At 40.4% G+C, this 18,387-nt stretch overlaps 1 protein-coding gene across 1 annotated transcript in view; it reads right to left on the bottom strand.

The window, feature by feature from the left end:
* Positions 1-18,387, bottom strand: part of LOC119133233 (interleukin-1 receptor accessory protein-like 1) — an 89,387-nt gene that overhangs the window by 17,323 nt on the left and 53,677 nt on the right. The window contains exon 7 of the mRNA XM_037268826.1: positions 15,639-15,713. Within this exon, the coding sequence (XP_037124721.1) occupies positions 15,639-15,713 (75 nt within the window). The remainder of the gene's footprint in view (positions 1-15,638; positions 15,714-18,387) is intronic.

Below are 18,387 nucleotides of genomic sequence, written 5' to 3'. Positions count from 1 at the left end.
GATTTTTTTTCCGCGTGTCTCCAGACACAAATACAACGGCTATACATTTAAAACTGAGTCTGAGTCTTTTCCATGCATATTTGGACAAGTTGCTATTTCTTGAAAACTCCACCGGGGGGCTCTAAAGGGCCAGTAAGTAAAGCATCTATAAAAAGAACAAGTTAAATAAAGTAATAGATCAAGATTCTTGAATGTGACAGTGACTTGACAGCATGTTGTCACTCCACAGGGTGCCTACACTGCTCGTACAATATGTGCTCTATGTGGCAAAGATAGAATCAGGACAAACTAATCACATGTGCAACATAAAATGAATCACTAAGAATAACAATAGCATTATTTAGGCTTTGGTACACAGGACTGCAGTTCATCTATTAGATCTAAACAATCAAACCAGAAGCAAAGTAGAAAGATGGCCCTGAAAAAAAGGGGGCCATTGAGTGAATAGGAATAACACTTCAAAAGTGAGATTTCATTTTTTTGAGAAGCTCAGCAGTAATGAGGTCACATGCAGCTCCTTGCCTCGTGTTTTTGGCAAGGCAGGAAGCAATTAAAGGCAGAAAAACTGCACAAAGAACAGCACAGTAATTGTGGGAGCTACTATGGCACCTTCAATATGGGTGACTCAAAAATCTGGAATTTACACGACATATAGGTAGACTGCATATTAAATCTAGATCAATGCTGAAATGTGCAGAGTATCAAAGTGTTTATAGTTAACCTAATTTAATTTCATTAGACTAATATCACTGAAAGAACAGAGCTTCCCGCTATCACAGAAAAATTCCTGAAAGCACCACAAGGCCCTGAGTTGTCGAGGAGGACCATCCCTGACACATGGAAGGGTTAGAGCAGGTAATTGCCATGGCGAGGAGACCTCGCTTGTCAGCGGCGGCTGTGGCAGATGTCCCATTTTAATTGATACTCTGAAGAGAATTTCACTGTGTTGTTTATGAAAGCTTGCACCTCTTCAGTCACATTTTCTATTGCCATGTGCATGGTCAATCTCTTGTAGTCATACTGAGGCAGCATATCTCATCATCTGGCACAGTTTCTGTTAATTACTAGATACCAACAGAGACAGACGCTGTTCATCATTTTCACATATGGCAGTCATAAAAGTGATTTCCGATGGTTCGTTTTGTTAAGAGCGAGCTGTCTGGAAGAAAATATTCAATCATTGTTGAATAATCCATGACGGAGAGATAAATAAGTGAATAACAAACACAATGGCGGAACAGGGGATGGCATTTGTAAATTTTAAGAGCAGCTGTGACACACACAGGATGTTGACCAAACGAGCGGAAAAAGCGCCACTATGATGGGTACTCCATCCAACAGTTGTTAACTATGCAATGATTATGTTGCTTATAGTCTTGCACAGTTGTATTCTCCAAGTAAAAATCCCGGGCTGGTGCCTCAGCTTGAGCTGCTCTTTGCAACTTTTTTTATTCTTCACTTCCGTATGTTCTCTCTCATGAGCCTGTCCGACTTAAGTTCCACAGAGCTTCAATTTGAAATCATAATGAGAAAACTGAACTAATTCTGCCACATTGTAACAAGTCTCAAACATAAGTGACATTCAAGAGTGTTTGGCACTGTTCATTTGTTTTCAAGGTATTTTCACCGCTTTAAATTGGTTACATTGCATAAGAATTACAGGCAAAGCAGAAACAGATCATTAGTATCGATTAGTGAAAAATAAAATGACCATGTTTAGAGATAGAGGTTTCCGCCGGACAGCGACGATATATGTATATGTTGAGTATACGTATTGTACTATGTGGGGCATTAAAATATCTGGTGACGGTTTTTCAATTGTGCTAGCACGCGTTATGGTGTATGGTGCTTAATCGCTGGGTGCAAGTTGCCATCTATAATTTTTCCTCACTGGTCGAAATTCCGTCGCGTTGACGGTGTCGGTCTGCGTGCAGCAGCCTTGAATAAGTCTGACATGTCATTATCAGGTTTCATAAGAAATTGTGCACTGCTGTGCAGTTCATCCTTGCTTCAGTCAAAAGTTGGCGACACGAAGCCCGCTACAACTGTTTAATTTGAAGTTTGACATTATCACGGCAAGCATCTCTGTAATCCAGTGCAGTTTCTTCACTGATCCCCCCCCTACCAGTCTGAGAGTGCACTCGCCAGACTGTCTGGCTGTGGGCTTTGCAGTCACCTCTTTTTGGCCTCCACTTCATCATCAAAATTCTAAAGATGATTGGCCTAGCTTTTTCACCACATTACATGCAGGGCATAATATAAAGCCATGCAGAGGCACTTCACATGCAGTTTGGCGATAATACAGAAACATGTTTACAGAATTGCTGAGCACTCTTGCCATTCATTTAATTAAAACAACATATTTAATTACATGCTGATTGTTGAAAATATGATTGTTCAGCACCACTAAACGGAGGAGAAAAGACTGTTTAGCACATGTAACACATTCAATTCCATATAGTATAAATCTTTCCTCAGTACTGCTCCGATATCAACCTAGTGAGGATTTCATGAGGCAGATATGATGGTTTTCCCAATCACCAAACAAACAAGTTTGTAAAGCTTGTGATTCCAATTATCTGTGTGTGTGCGCAGTACATTAAATTGAGTAAAACAGCACACGTAGGCAGTGTGTCGCCTGAAGAAAACAAAAGAAGATTTGTACCCAATTATGACACGGGATTAGTCCCAAATATTAACTGGTAATGAGCAAGCGTGATTGCCAATTGATAATAAGAGTCATTTTTTCTCATGCCTCATAATCACTCAGGCTGGGGGTTTGGATAACTCTTTTCAACTTCTTTGAAAAGATTGTCAGACAGGGTAGATGTGAAAAGTTGAAAATGTCAATTGCTGCCAGTGCTTAGTAACATATTGAAATACCTCGTCTACTTATGTAACAATTAGGTCAGAGGAGGAATGTAAAATTGACATTCAATTGAACTGTGTTTTTGAGCATTCCTTATCCAATATGCAAGTCAAAATCATGCAGGTTATAAAACGGGGGTTGATTATGGCATAGTTACACAAAGCAACCATTGCCATTGTCATAACCTTGCCTTCAAAGTTATTGCACGTGTGTGTCAAAGTGGTAATTGTGTGACGGCTGAGATCTTTTACACACACCAGGTCATTGGCCATTCCATGTCATTGAATATCAGTCCATACCATTTCAAATCATTCCACATGCGTCAATAATTTTTATACTTCAATACTTTTCAGCCATCACGTGCAGAAATTGCAAAATTTCTGTTATTATTACAGTTTTGTGATCATGTCCAGACAAACACAAGAAGACATGTTTGAGCAACAATTTCTAATCTCCCAAATAGGGGCTAAGGTTGTCATAATTTACAACAATTAAAATTAGCAAAAGTGGCGAAAGTCTCATGAGTGATGCTTGTTTCAAAGCCATACCAACGAAGCATGATAGGCCTGCTGGCTGTGAGTCTCAGTTGATGGGAGTTGGTGTTTGAGGGTGGATGGCTGTAACGTGCTAATGCCAGGGCTCATGGGGGAATTACTGGTGAGATTTGGAAGGAAACGCTGGCAGCATTTTCCATGTTGCTTTTAATAGCCAGATGTGCAATTTTCTGCCAGCTTGTACAGGCTATACCTTTTTTTGCAATGCATCTATTGTGCTTGCTAAATGTTAACATCATTGGATTAAGTGTCAAGTGTTGCTTGTGAGCCCTAAGGAGGGAGTTCTCATCCCTAGTCTCTCCGCTTTACCAAGCCACCCGCCTGCTGCCCTACAACATGACAACCCGTATCTGCACAAATACGCAGTGCTCTTGGGAGGAACAAGCACAACAAAGCACACGTGCACCTCAGCCCATATCTCTCTCATACATGAATCCACATAGGCACTTTGCTGCTTAGTATGTAAATGATCATGAGGTATAACCTACAATGAACATGTTGGGGAGGATAACAGCTCATTAGAATACATCAATACAGGCCAGCTTGGTATCTGGGAGTAATGTTTTTACAAGAGGGTTTGTTTAATGTGAGTTGTATGGTGCAGATGGAGCACATCATTGACATTTCAGATGGACTTTGCCTCAGCCAAAGTAGATCCAATGCTGATTTGCAATGGGTAAATGTGCACATGGGGGCAGGGAACAGAACTTGCATTCTGATCACTGCCACTGCCACGAAGACAAGCGGTCATCCCATACCTGCTCACGATTTATCGGACAAGGAGATAAACAGGGCCTTGAAGGAATAGCCGCAAGCCCGTCGACTCTCAGGAATTATGAGCTGGAGCCGTGCCAAGTCGAGTGGGAGACCAAGGTGGGAGGAAGAGGAGCTGCAGCTTACAGCCATCCCGCAATTCAATCAACATCGGCTTTGTGTTCCGATGCTGAGTTGGAGGGGGAGTGAGTATGGGTTGATGGAAAGATGGTTTACCACAAACGTGGCACAGATGACAGTTTCTGGGAAATCTTTCAGGACACAAGAACGATATCTTAGTAATTTCTAAATAGATTGATGCAGACATCTTTATGTCAAATCATGAAGTGCCACACCTGTCAAAGTTATTGGAAAGGCAGACAAGGCTCATACCAGTCCCGTCCATGCTACAAATCGTGATTTTATGAAGCTTTGGCGGAGGATCTGGACAACTTAACAAACCTTTTATTTTTGGCTCTAACAGTAGTCAAAGTCAAAGTCAAAGTCAGCTTTATTGTCAATCCCTTCATATGTCAAGACACACAAAGAAACCGAAATTCCGTTTCCTCCATCCCACGGTGAAGAGACATACAAGTAGGCGACACAAAACAAAACAGTAGTGAAGCTGTCTGCAATTTTTACACTTCAGATATCACAACTGTCCTGCGGAATCGGAAAAGTAGTGACATCGTAAATTTCTGGCATCTCTGGTGTGAATAATGTTAGAGGATTGATAATGAAGAGTGATTTTGTTTAGAGATGGGTAGCTGTAACCTTTGAACCAGTTTTGTTCCAATCCTCGGTACCTGGAAATCAATACCCGTATTCAATGGTACCAATTTTATGAACTTTTTTTGTGTTGTTTGTGCAACATGCAAGCTCAGCCGAGAGGAGAGGCCAAGGTACTGATGGTAAGGAGTATAGAGGAAATGGAAAAGCTTGAATAAGTATCCTCAATAGAAAATAAACTGGATTGGACTTGGAACTAAATGGAGGTAGCAACACAAAACGCAAACATAATGCTCAGGGACACTACTCAACCTACATCGAGCAACAATGGACAAGTAATACATTGGACACAGGAACATGAACAACTCCAACTAACAATGTTTGAATGCAGTGAAAACAGCACTCTGGACATAGAACAGGACATTGACCCAGGCAATAACTTCTTCTCCACCATAAATAACACACAGCAATGATCAGTATAATCGGGACATCTTGGGAAAACTATCTATAATCCATTTCAATAGCCGAAGTCTATATACAAATTTTAATAGCATTAGGGATTATCTAAACACATTCAAACAACCATTTAATATAATTACTGAAACATGGTTTACGACTGAAAAGGGTTGCATTTTGAGATGGAGGGCTATGAGTTCATATAACAACAGACGCAGTAAAGGCGGCGGTGGTGTTGCAATCTATGTTGATTTGAATGTGAATCTCAAGATCGTAAAGGCTATGACGCAGTCGGTGGACAACCTTCTTGAATGTCTCACAATACAGATTTGTGTGGAAAAGAAAAAATATATCATTTCAAGCTGTGTTTACAGAGTTCCAGGTTCCAGTATTGACAAGTTCACTGAATGGATAGAAAGCATGGTCATACAAAAAGGCAATTGTGTCAGCGCTGGAGGTGGAGGTGAGCGACGCAGCCAGCTGTGTCTTCCCTTTAGCCCGCACCAATTGATTGGGACGTTGCCAGCCGCCATTGACTTGGCTCCGGAAAAATCTGGCTCGCTTTCAAACTTGGACATTTTCCAAGAGCTTTTGTGAATGCCTGCGAGGGTGACGTCACGACACTGGCGTGGGTATGTTCAAGTGTGCCATGGGAAATTGACAACTCTTCTACTTGTCCCAGTCACACCTAAGAGATGCTTCACAGCAGACAAATGGTACAGTTTGATTTGACGTACGTAAATCGGTGCTCGTCAGTACCAACCCCCATCTTCGGTACCCGTCCCTATTTTTGTCCATGTTTATCTTTGGTGAAAGCTTATGGTAGAGCGTTCAGGTAAAAAGGCAACCATTTCAATAATAACGTATTTTATGTTTTACAGATAACCATCAGCAAAAAAACAAAGTAAATCGTGAGATGTTTCATACAGATAGTCCAACTGATTTCTCGATTTTATGGAGTCTTATTCTGAAGCAAATGTTAATGAAAACTGTCACACAGTATTTGGCTCATGTAAAAAAACAAGCAAAACTCAAGTAGTGGCGTATCTCCAACGACAGAACTAATGAAGCAGTTAATACAGGCAACGAATGAACCTGCCTTCTATAAAATCATCATGCATAGCTCAAGTATAATGGGCTGCAAACACAAATGAGTCTCTTATCAGCTGTACCGTGTCTCCCCCATGATGTTGCTTGTGTAAATACCAGACACTATTAATGCAAAACACATTAGGAACAATGATGTGTAACCAGTGGCATACACTTAAGGCCTTCGAGGCCACACATACCCACATGCACACACGCACATGGATGGATGGATGGATGGATGGATGGATGGATGGATGGATGGATGGATGGATGGATGGATGGATGGATGGATGGATGGATGGATGGATGGATGGATGGATGGATGGATGGATGGACGGACGGCACCAAATTCAAATGTGAGTGTTTTGCAAGCCTTTTGCTTTTTACCTTGAAAGATCACCTTTAAAGAACGAACTAATTCATCTTACACCATCATGACAGTAGAACAATTGATTCTCTGGCATGTTTTGCTGGAATTTGCATAGTTACTTTCTGAGCAGCTGTCAGGGTGAAGCTCCCAACTCAAAGTGCAAAAGTCTGGCAGAAGGCCAACCTGCATTACCCAAAGTACTGATGCCGGACACCTCTGAAGACCTTATGACCTGCTCTGGCACAGGCGTCTACTGCCCTACTTGCGCTCATGGTGCTTCATGACACTGAGCAGCTTAACACTGGACCCAAAGGATCTACTGAATGTATGCAACTGTCTAGCTCGAGGCAGTTTCTGCTGTCATCAAGCTTGTGCCTATTGAAGGTGACGTGTGTGAATCCCACTTCTGGGGGGGGATTGTTCATACACTGCAATAAAAGATGGCAGCACCTTTATCCTTCGACAGATTTGCATGCTCAGGTATTCTATTCCCCGTTAATTTAACATTTTGCTGAACTGGAACATTTGAGGAAAAATCCATCCTTCCTGCTCCTAAAGATGGAAATTACCCCTGATCAGATTAGCAAATATTTTAGGTCATCTATTGAAGAGATGCTGGCTAGCGTAACAATTGTAATGTATGAAATTGAGAATTTTCAATGGAAAAATGGTTCCAAAGGCACTTAATGCTGAGCAAGGGATTGCTGTCAGTTTCTTTTTATATGCAAAGCAGCATCCATGTCTCAAAGGAAAATTCATTAATAAGCACTTCCCTATCCTTGCACATAGAGCCTTTTTTATTGTTGATATTTGGGACTCAACAATTTTAAAATGCTTTCTACCAGCAAATTGAAGACTTGTTAGGTTGCTATTGATATTGAGTTATTTATGCAGACCAACAATCATCATCAATCTGTTTCCTTTTCAACGTATTTTCGTTTCAATACACAACAAGAAAGAAAGAAAGAAAGAAAGAAAGAAAGAAAGAAAGAAAGAAAGAAAGAAAGAAATATTCATTGAGAATTCATATTTCATAATAAACGGAGCCACACACAAACACTATCTGTTGTATAGCTACAGTCTTGGCAACTCGCTCCCATCCCAAGAAGACGCATGGAAGCTAACCCATCCAGAGTTTGCCACGAGGAATATTTATCAATTTATTGCAACACTAACGTGTGCAATAACCAAACCAGATACTACAGTTGGCCGCAATGCCATGTGAGATTCTTCTTAAGCTAAGCCATTTGGTACAAAAAAAAAAGATGGACAGTCAGATCTGGGATTTGACCCTGTCACCAGGCAAAGCGCTCTAACAGCTATTCGAGTGAGGGTGTCCACATGAGGGTGTCCAAATTTTATTCTGATAACGCTAACCCCAGATATTTTACATCAGATTACATCAGATGCTGTCATACGGCATCCTATCAGTTTACAGCACACTGCTTAGGAAGTCAGTCTTTTTTGTGTGTTTTTTTTTTGTTTGCCTTTTGGGGCGTTGGCTGATCTCGGAAAAATTCAGACATAATTACTATGTATCCATTACACCTTTACACATCCAAAGCTCCAAGCTTCTAGCTGAGATACAGCAGAAGACAATCAAATCAGCGTGATCAGACCCAATCCTCAAACTTTATTCCCAGAAAAGTGCAGCGTTGCAGAAAGAACCTATTTAAAAGAAACAACAACACAACACATAGCTGCCTGAGTCAACACATGTGGGGCAAATACAGGTAAGCACAGGCGATTTAAAACAATATTTGCTGAGAGGGAAATAATTTCCCTGGAGGCTGCTGCTATTCAACATCCTCATAAAATAGATGAGTGCTCTCATCGCGCCATGGTAGATGGTAAGATTTCTCCCAGTATCAGACCAGAATAAAATCCATTACAGTTATGGAAACAAACCCAAGAGATTAATGAGTTTGGGAGGGCGCGGGGGGCAGAATGTTGGAAAACAAACATACATAGTATGCATTTTTATATTCATATACCGTATGAAGATCAATCGTGTTCATCAAGAAACAATTGATCAAACATTTCTCCTTACGTGCATGTATGCACCACGACAAGGACATAAAATACCAAATGTTTGCTGCCTTTCTGGATAAAAGAAATAGATTTGGACAGAAGTGCCTCATAGAGAAACGGCCTTGTGGCACGGCCAGGGAATGAGCTGAGTTATTTAACGATGGCCCCACAGTCACCACCTCAACAAAGTAATTAAAGAGTTGAAAAGGAAACCCGGCATGCATGTTGATGCACCCCAATGTGTCAGTTACCTACTATGCATATTCACTTTCCCCACAATCGTCAGGCGTGTAAAAATGTACATACTGTTGACAAAATATCAATAGCCTTACTGGTTAGACAACTATGACTTTTATCTGCTATAACACACTACAAAAATAAATCAATACTAACTTCTCCTCGCCATATGCAGACTGTAATAAAGTACACTTGCGGTTAACTAATCCTCAGCAAATGAAAATTGCAGACTGAGGGATGAATATGAGTCTGCAAAGTGCAATCTATTTCAACTCATCTCCCTCACTCTCCACAAGGTTTAAATAAATCAAGCCAAATTATAATAGATGCCTCCAGGCCAAATGACAGTGGTACTAATCGTGGGATTTGCTGGTTCTAACAATATTTCCTACTTTCCTTGCTAATGGCCGTGCTCATGCCCCCTCTAAAATGTGTTTTTCTGCAGCCAATTCAGTCACTGGCAAGGTATCCACAGAGGTGGAAGTGGAGGCAACCAGACGTGTGCCCGTTGAGACTCGACTGATGGATAACCACCTGGCCAAGTGGCTGTTCATTTCTGCCAGACCGGGTCTGGTCCCGGGGGCTTTGCTGCACAAATCTCGGCTAAAAAACCACATTTGTCACAAACCCAACTTGATCATCATGACACCTATAAAGTGCACCTTAGTCCCGAAGACAAATAATACAGTATGTTGCGAAGTCAAGACTATTTGCAAACAAACAATAAAACACATGGACTATAATCCAAAACACACCAGCAAGTCAATTTATGCTGTTTTAAAATAAATAATTGAATAAATAAATCAGTTTTAGGCATCAAACTCTAGACTTGAATCCAATTGAAATGCTATGGCATGACCTTAAATAGGCCACTCCAGTGCTGCTGAATTAAAGCAATTTTGCAAGGCTAACATATCTCCACAAAGATATGAATGACTCATTGCCTATTAAGAAAAGACGCTTGACTTCAGTAGTTGCCGTTCAGGGTGGCCCAACCATTAGATTCAGGGGGCAAGTGCTTTTTCCACACAGGGACAGGTCGCACTGAATCTCCCCTGCCCCCATCCCAAATTAAAACTTAAACTCCATTCAGAAATGATACTTTATGTATGCTGCTTTTGTGTTATATTTCCATTTGTTTGATGATCCTAAGGATTAAAGTGAGAGAAATTATGAAAAGAAGAAAAAACAGTACTTTTTAACAGCACTGTCTATGGATCCTGAGGTTACCATAGCAACAACATAGATACTGGTCTCATCTATACTTGCATCACCATATCATTTTAAAGCTCAATAACTACCGAACATGAGGCTGGTTTTAATAACACAGCAGTGATAAACAAAACCCATTTGATGAATATTTTTTTCACTGTTTCAAGAGGATCTGCATTGCCACAACCCTGAAGCCATAAAACAGTGAGCTTAAGAAATTCATTTATTAAGCCACCGCACAGATATTGAAACAACATTCAGTTAGTTAGAAGGGCCTGTGGTAATGCAATGACTTAACAGAATGAAAATTACTTTCATCTCTAATCTATTATTCTAGTAATACAAATTCATGTTAGAACACAGTAATTTGTGTTGTATATTTGGTATATTTGGATTTTAGCCTTTGCTCAATAAATATATTCTCTCTTGTAGTCCCACCAAAAAAGTTAATGTGATGGAATTGATGGTCTTCTATCCTTTGTACCAAAGAAAAATAACAACGCATTTTACTGTGGGATGTCAAACACATCTGATTGTTGGATTTTAAATGAACTGACTCTGAACAAAGAGTAAAAACTACCCCCCCCCCCCTCCGAAGTGTTACAGAGTTAGATGCATTCCACTGTAATTAGATGATACCATTTCATGCTTTTCAGATTTTCCCTTTGCAATGCAAATCTTTTGATGGATAAAGCTAAACATTTTCAAAGCTCCCAAAATGCTGTAGTCCTGATGTTGCAGTTTAAAGGCTCAGCCTGCAGTACGACTGAACTAAAATATCAGCTGCCAATCACATAAATCAAAATGGACATCATCTACATCCCCTTTTCAGAATCAGACAAAATCTTGCACTGAGATAAGTGATTGGCAGCCCTGGTTGACTCCTAGACCCGGAGACCAATTTCATGGAAGGGGTGTGAAGTGTAGGAGTCTGATTACAGGCTCATCTTTCTCAGAAATAAGGTCTCTGTCACTAGGGGGTGGGGGGCTGCTTGGGGGCATCATCACAAGCCTTGCTGTAAAGCAAAAGTGTTTTTCTCTCTTCTGTCACTCCTTCGTGTTGGCAGCTGACGCATCAGAAAGCAAAAATCGACAGATGCCCAAACGAATCTGCACGCGTACACACACACCGATGCAAACTCGTGTCTTTTCTCAAGTGACATGCGTGGCTGCACATTTTGGGTGTTCTATTATTAAACATGAATAACCTGAATTCAGGAGAAGCTCTCTTCTCAAGTCACCCAAACACAACGCTGGTATTCATAATGCAGATGGCTGCACAAACTTAGTTTTATCTCTTCAGAGAAAATCAAGCCCAGAGCATGTTGTAACAATAACCCTCCAAAACACCTACAGCTGTCAGCTATGGTGTGTCCTAAATTAATGAGAGCAACACACACACATGTAAGTCAGTTCAGAATGGGAAAAAAATATTTACAGGGACAAAAATTCACCTCAGCTCATCGTAAAACAACACAGTTATCTCTCCCAGTTTGCATGATGATGTGGCAGTGACACAATGAATTTTATTTCTGATGCACAAAGTGTGCATGTTCTGAGGTCAATCTATCAGCAACGAGCCCGGCACAACACAACAACAACTCACTGAGTTTTCATGTAGGGGTGTGCATCAAAGACATGGCTGGCTCCAATAAGGCTTCACTTGGGACACGCTTTTGTGCACAAGCGCGTGTGCGTGTATACCATGTATGCGTGGGAAGACTGTACACCAATAGGTCAGGAATCGGCCTACGTTCTCCCTCGGAAGGAGAACAGATTAAAACAGGGTTCTAATGTGGGTGTTATTTGCTTAAGTACAGTGAAGACAATGCTACTCAAATCCTTTTTAAAATCGTTTTATTATTTTTGTATTTTTTTACCTTTTATTTTGTATTATGCATATTTATAAGTTGTTTTTGTTGCCATATATTTCCAAATTTAGCTTTCAATAACATTTATTAGTATTATTCTCATTTTAATACTACTATTATTATTAATTTTTATTTTCACTTGTAATTTTAAGGGACCAAAAATCAGTTGCCAGCCAATAGCAGGACACATATTGATGAACAACCATCCGTACTCGCACTCACAAGCTATTTGGAGTGCTCAATCAGCAAGGTTTTGGGATGTGGAAGGAAACCAGAGTGCCTGCAGAAAACCCACGCAGGCACAGGGAGAACATGCAAACTCCACAAAAGGCGCGCCGGAGGTGGAATCGACCCCTTTAAAATCCAATCCATCCACGATTTGAAAAAGATGAATTAATTCTAAAATAATCATTAGTTGCCACAAATTATTTTAAATGTTTCTTTGTTTGTGTAACTATGCGTGATAAATGCATGAATATTCACTTTCATTGTTTTGTATTATTTTTAGCACCTTCCCTGTTTATTATTACGGAACGCTCCCCTCCTGGACAAGAGACAATGTGTTTGTCCCCAAATATTGACTGCAACTAATGCCCATTGTTAATCAATTTCACAGTGTAAGTGAACAAAGCAGAACAAGGCTATTGTACACCTGAGGTCAAACACAACAGAGGCAAGATAAGAGAAACTCAGCCTTGAGCTGTTTGGCAACACAGTTCAGGCACAGCCTGCTTTTTATATGGCTTTCGTGAAATGCTCAATTGTATTGGAATAATACACTTAACTACTCTGCTTCTGCTTATTATAGCTCTTTGACCTTGGTTAAAAGTGTTAACCAAGGTCAAAGAGCTATAAGCTAAGTCTTAGCCCCAGTACACAATGACCAAAGAACGGAGATGATGCGGGAGGCAACCAACATCTGACATCACTAATGCTCTTTTTATGGATGAATGGTCAAAAGAAAGAAAATCACAAAGTCCCATAAAAAATGATCCCACAGGAGTGGAAGCCGTAAAAGTGGGTCAATTCTACATGTTCTTGCACTTTCACATGTTTTTAGTGGAATGGCCATATACTGTCTCGGGTGATTGATTTAAGGCACACATTTTACATAAGAAATAAAATAATGATCATGTTATCTGCATTTATTCAATCAGTGTAAAATTCAGATATGTTTAATTGGACACAAAGATAAGATAACATGACTCTATTGTACGAACGTTAAGAGGTGGATACACAGGTTGATTGCAGCTTCTGTCATCTAATGGAAGGTGATTTAATTGTTCTGCCTGTCACTATGCATCACTGGCACACATAGATGTACAACGATATTTGTGATTAACAACTGTTAAACGAATTAAACGAAGTTGGACATTTTTTTTGCATGATATCCTTTGGGTGTCATGCTACCCTGGTTGAGTATTACTGGTCATAGTGCATAGCTGCGGAAAGGTGGGGGAGTGAACCCAAATGCTTGGGAGAAATGAGGAGGGATAAATGACACAGCGATGCCCTGAGCAACAACAGATGGTTGAGACTTCAGCCATTGGTTAGAGACTCAAATAAAATGTATAAAAAAAGATGACTGGGTCCCAAGGCCTAAAGTTCACGACAGGAAATAGGACAGTCAAAACTGTTGAGACTTACAAAAGGTCAGAGCAAAACAAAAAGCAAAGGTGCTTGAAAGCAATACACTGTGTGCAAAATTATTTGGCAAATTTTATTTTTGAGGATTAATTTTGTTTTGGAACAACCAATCTCGGTCAGCCAAAATGTAAATTTACAAATTAACATTTAAAAAAAACAATCAGTGACCAATATAGCCAACCTTCTCTTAAATAAGAGGCATCCAAGCATCCGACCATCCGTCCGCCCGCTCGCCCGTCCGTCCGTCCGTCCGTCCGTCCTTCCATCCATCCATCCATCCATCCATCCATCCATCCATCCATCCATCCATCCATCCATCCATCCATCCATCCATCCATCCATCCATCCATCCATCCATCCATCCATCCAAACATCTTGTGAGCTTCAAGCAAGAAGAGTATAATAAGACTAGCAAAACAATGATGGGAATCACTTAATTATTTTGGAAAATGAGTGTTACATAAAGTAAGCTGAAAAATCATCTCACAACTGTAGATTCTAATGAGACCCAATTAAAAAGCAGTACCAAATCATCTGTATTCATTATACTCGTTTTTGATTGGCACTGTCATGGTGTATTCATTTAAAAATGTGACAATATTGCACGGCACTACACTTTCTGAATATATTTGTACATATTTCATATCTTTTGGAAAGAGACAATCACAATTGTTTTTCCACATCTTTTAGTGGGCAGATTTAGTGAATAACCACAAAAATAATTAGTCTACCTACAAAACCTTCTTAATACTTCTATTATATTTGACTCCAAAAATGTAAGAATGTGGTCAAAAGTAAATGCCAATAAATGTTTTCACCTACTATAAATGGAGAAATGAGTTTGCTCCGGTACAGTCAGCACACAGTCTGTGCAGCACTTCTGTAAAACACTGATAGGCGCTTCCCTTCATAACGGAAACCTTTTCCTCCCTCTAACAGGAACACAATTTACACCTCTACATTACAGGCACATTAACCATTTGGGCCAGTTTGCTGTCAGGTACACACTTCCATCTGCTGTAAAACAAGGCATGAGTAAGTAGGACTCCTTCCGCCTTGTGAATCTTGTGAAAATGATTTTACCCTTTTTTTTTCCGATTAACTTTATTTTCATTTGAAGTTTTGTAGATATCTTGAAGCTTCCTCATTTTCCTTTGACCTTGTTCAGTATTGTCCACCGGATCTTTTGTAGATTGCTCTGAGTTTTGCAGAAATCCTCACATAAATCATGCAGAACTTTTATAAAACACTTTATTGGACCAATATGAATTACACACATTTCAAAGAGATTTGTATCTATCATTAATTTGATGCTACAGCGATCTGTGCTAGTTTATTTCAGTGTAACGACAAAAATGCCCACCCCCCGAACAAAAAAAACATGACCCATTTTCTCTTTTGCAAAGGCTCAGCTTGCTCCAAATAAGGCTTTGATCTGGAGTTTTCCCAGGAACTCCAGAGAGAAAATGGTGGTCTAAGGCAGTAACGCGAGCTTGCCATGGTTCCTCATAAATAAGAGGTTTAAGGTAACCATGTAATTAATTGTGGATTGATTATATTGGAGAAACAGAAGGTACCCTGGTGGTGCATGAGCATGTTAGATCTGTTGAGTGTAAATACAATTTACCCACTCGTTGCTAAACAAACAATTCCCGAAGAACATGTATACAACATACTATAAATAGAACAGTTGATTTTGGAGATGGGATGTTGGAATTCGCTAATCTAAAAACCTGAAATAATGCCATTGGATTGAAAGGGCAAATGCTGTGAGTAAGACACCATAGCAAGTTTTGCTGGCATGCAGTGTGTACCCTTACCTTGTGCCATCTCAATGACGCTGGTCTGGCTTTCGGATGGGGAGAGAATTTTGGGTGGCTTGTCTGTCAAAGGAGCTGCAAGGAAGACAAACGGAGAGAGGACTTTTAATAACTCAAAGACCAAATATTTGAATCAACACAGAGAAAAGGAAGAATGTATGGTGCAACAGCTGCTGCTTGAATCAACTGTAATTTATTTCACAAGAAATGAAAAAACACGTATCAGGCCAACTGCATAGGACATTTTTAAAACATAAATGAATAAAAGCGGCACAGTGGTACACTGCTTTGCATGACTACCTCACAGTTCAGAGGTGCAGGGTTCGATTCTGGCACTGGCCTTCCTGTGAGGAAGTTATGCATGTTCTTTCAGTGCTTGCATGGGTTTCCTCCAGGTGCTCCAGTTTTTCCCCCCATTTCCAAAAATGAACATTAATAATTGGGCACTCTAAATTGTCCTTAAGTGTGATTGTGAGTGTTTAAGGTCTATGTGTGCCCTGCGATTGGCTGGCCACCAGTTCAGAGTGTACCCCGCCTACTGATGGGATAGGCTTCAACACAGCAGCAGGCCTCATGAGGTCAAAGCAGTTCAGAAGATGGGTGGATGGAAAATGAAAAAAAAGCTAAATCTTCTCTTTGAAAAATGACGAGCTGGCTTAGTAACAGAGGATATGCACTCAGAGGTTCCTAATGCTAATGAATCCCTGCAAGCAACAGCAGGTAGGCTTTCCATTATACGCACTTGGAAAAGCAGAGCGCCAGGGCCTGTTTTTTTTTTTTTAAATGAACGGTGCTGTGATTGATGCTGAAAGAGTAATAAACAACACAGGTGGAGGTTTTTGATGCACACACTTGGACACATCTGCATTCATGGGTTGCTAGCGTTGGATAAAGACAAGACTACAAATATGGTCCTTCGAAGTGGAAGGAGAAACGGTTTCTGAAAGCTCATTAATGACAAATTCAGATCAAATGCAAAATAAATGGAAAGGATAAAAGCAATAGATGCATTTGCTTGTGCTTGGCGTGCTTCAGTGCTGCGTGAATTAACCTCATTACTTTAATTATCCCTTTCCCCACAAAGTGTGCTGAGATTATTTGCTTCACCGTGACACGGTGAGAAGGAGCTCTGACAGTAAACAAGGCTGGATTTAAAGGGAAGCACAGATATCACACCGTGTACATGGAGCCACAACCTCCAGTTTGCATGATACAAAATTGATTCAGATATGATAAAACATAATAATACTCCGGATTATACACTGCTGATGATTGCAGTGAAAGTCAGCCATGTTGGAAGGCACGCAAACACCACACACATTTGGTGACCTGGGGTGTTTCTGCCCTGAAAATTCAAATTCTGCGGTACGTTATTATGAGTGAGAGTGGGCCGGCTTTTAGCTGAGGGGCACCGAGCACATCAAGTCTGACCTGCTTCAAAACACACTCAGCTGCACATGCACACAAACTCAGCGATCAACCTGATGTTACGATCAGCTGGGGGAGACCATCTCAAAACATCCCCGTGATCATATGATAATGGATGGGTTGAGGAGGGTTGGGGTGCTGAGAAGTTGATGCAAGAGAGAGAAAAAAAACCACCTTGTTCTATCTCATTAACCCTCCCATCACTTTTCTTCCTGTCTTATGCTCAGTGTGGCGCTCTGTCCGACTCTTGCTGAGGCTCCCTGGGGTGACATGAGGGAAGATGAAAACAGAGGAAGGAAGAGGAGGAGGGGGATTGGTCGTTGCAGTGCGCTCTTCACACTTCATTAAAGACCACTTCGGCAGATGAAGAGCAAGAGTATGCATGTGTGTGTGTGTGTGTGTGTGCGGGAGGAAAATTACGCAGGAAAGTAGAAAGCGGCTTTTCGAAGCAAACGTTATTGGAGATGTGTGGTTACCATTTTGCACGTAGGCAAATTAAATCCCAGCTCTTCTTCTTGTAGATTGAAAAGTGAGCAAGCCTGTCATTTGAGCCGACAGCTTCTGTTATTCTGTAGCAGCACACAGAAGTCTGTGGCTTTCTTTTTTTTTTTTTTGTATATTCCCCACCCCAATGTATAACACACCTGAAACTGGGCTTTTAAGTGGAGAAGAAGAAGCCGGACTACTGCTTACTTGCCACTATTGCTAGTTTTAGTGAATGTTCCGTTTGCTTTGTCGTGTCCAGATTCCAGCTTGTATTTGTTTATTCTGGTCTGTATCGTAAGTAGTTCCATTGTCCTTGATTCCATGATTCTTCTTAACTTGAGCAGTTAAGATTTCATTTCTCTGGCACTCATCACTGTGTTCCTTTAATTGTGTAGTTGACAGGTTCTCGCTTCTTTTTTTTTTTTTCCCCTTTTTTAGTTTTCGACTGTTTTTATGCATCGTTTTTTTTTTTTTTTTTATATCATTTTGCTTTGGTATTTCCCGTTTCTTCCCTTCGTTGAGTAAAATTTGGTAATTGACAAAACTCTGCAGTCTGCTTTAGCGTGCAAGGTTTTGAAGCTACTACCTCATTATAACTTCAGAACCATATATTTCACTATGCCCCCAAGAAGACGCTGACTTTATAGTTGCATCGCAGCAGTTTGCTGAAAATAAAGGTTTCCTCAGGAAAAGCAAGCTGCTTCTTTAAAATGAGCACCACTTCCCTGGCCCTAAATTGGCATAATTTTTCAAAAATACAAACGGTAGAAAAAAACCCCCCATAAAAATTCAATAGATGTGACATAATGCAAACAAATATGGAACTCCTGCACAA

Source organism: Syngnathus acus, chromosome 2 (genome assembly GCF_901709675.1).
Source record: "Syngnathus acus chromosome 2, fSynAcu1.2, whole genome shotgun sequence".
Taxonomy (NCBI): domain Eukaryota; kingdom Metazoa; phylum Chordata; class Actinopteri; order Syngnathiformes; family Syngnathidae; genus Syngnathus; species Syngnathus acus.
Note: the sequence above shows the minus strand (reverse complement) of the source record. Positions and strands in the feature narration are given on the sequence as shown.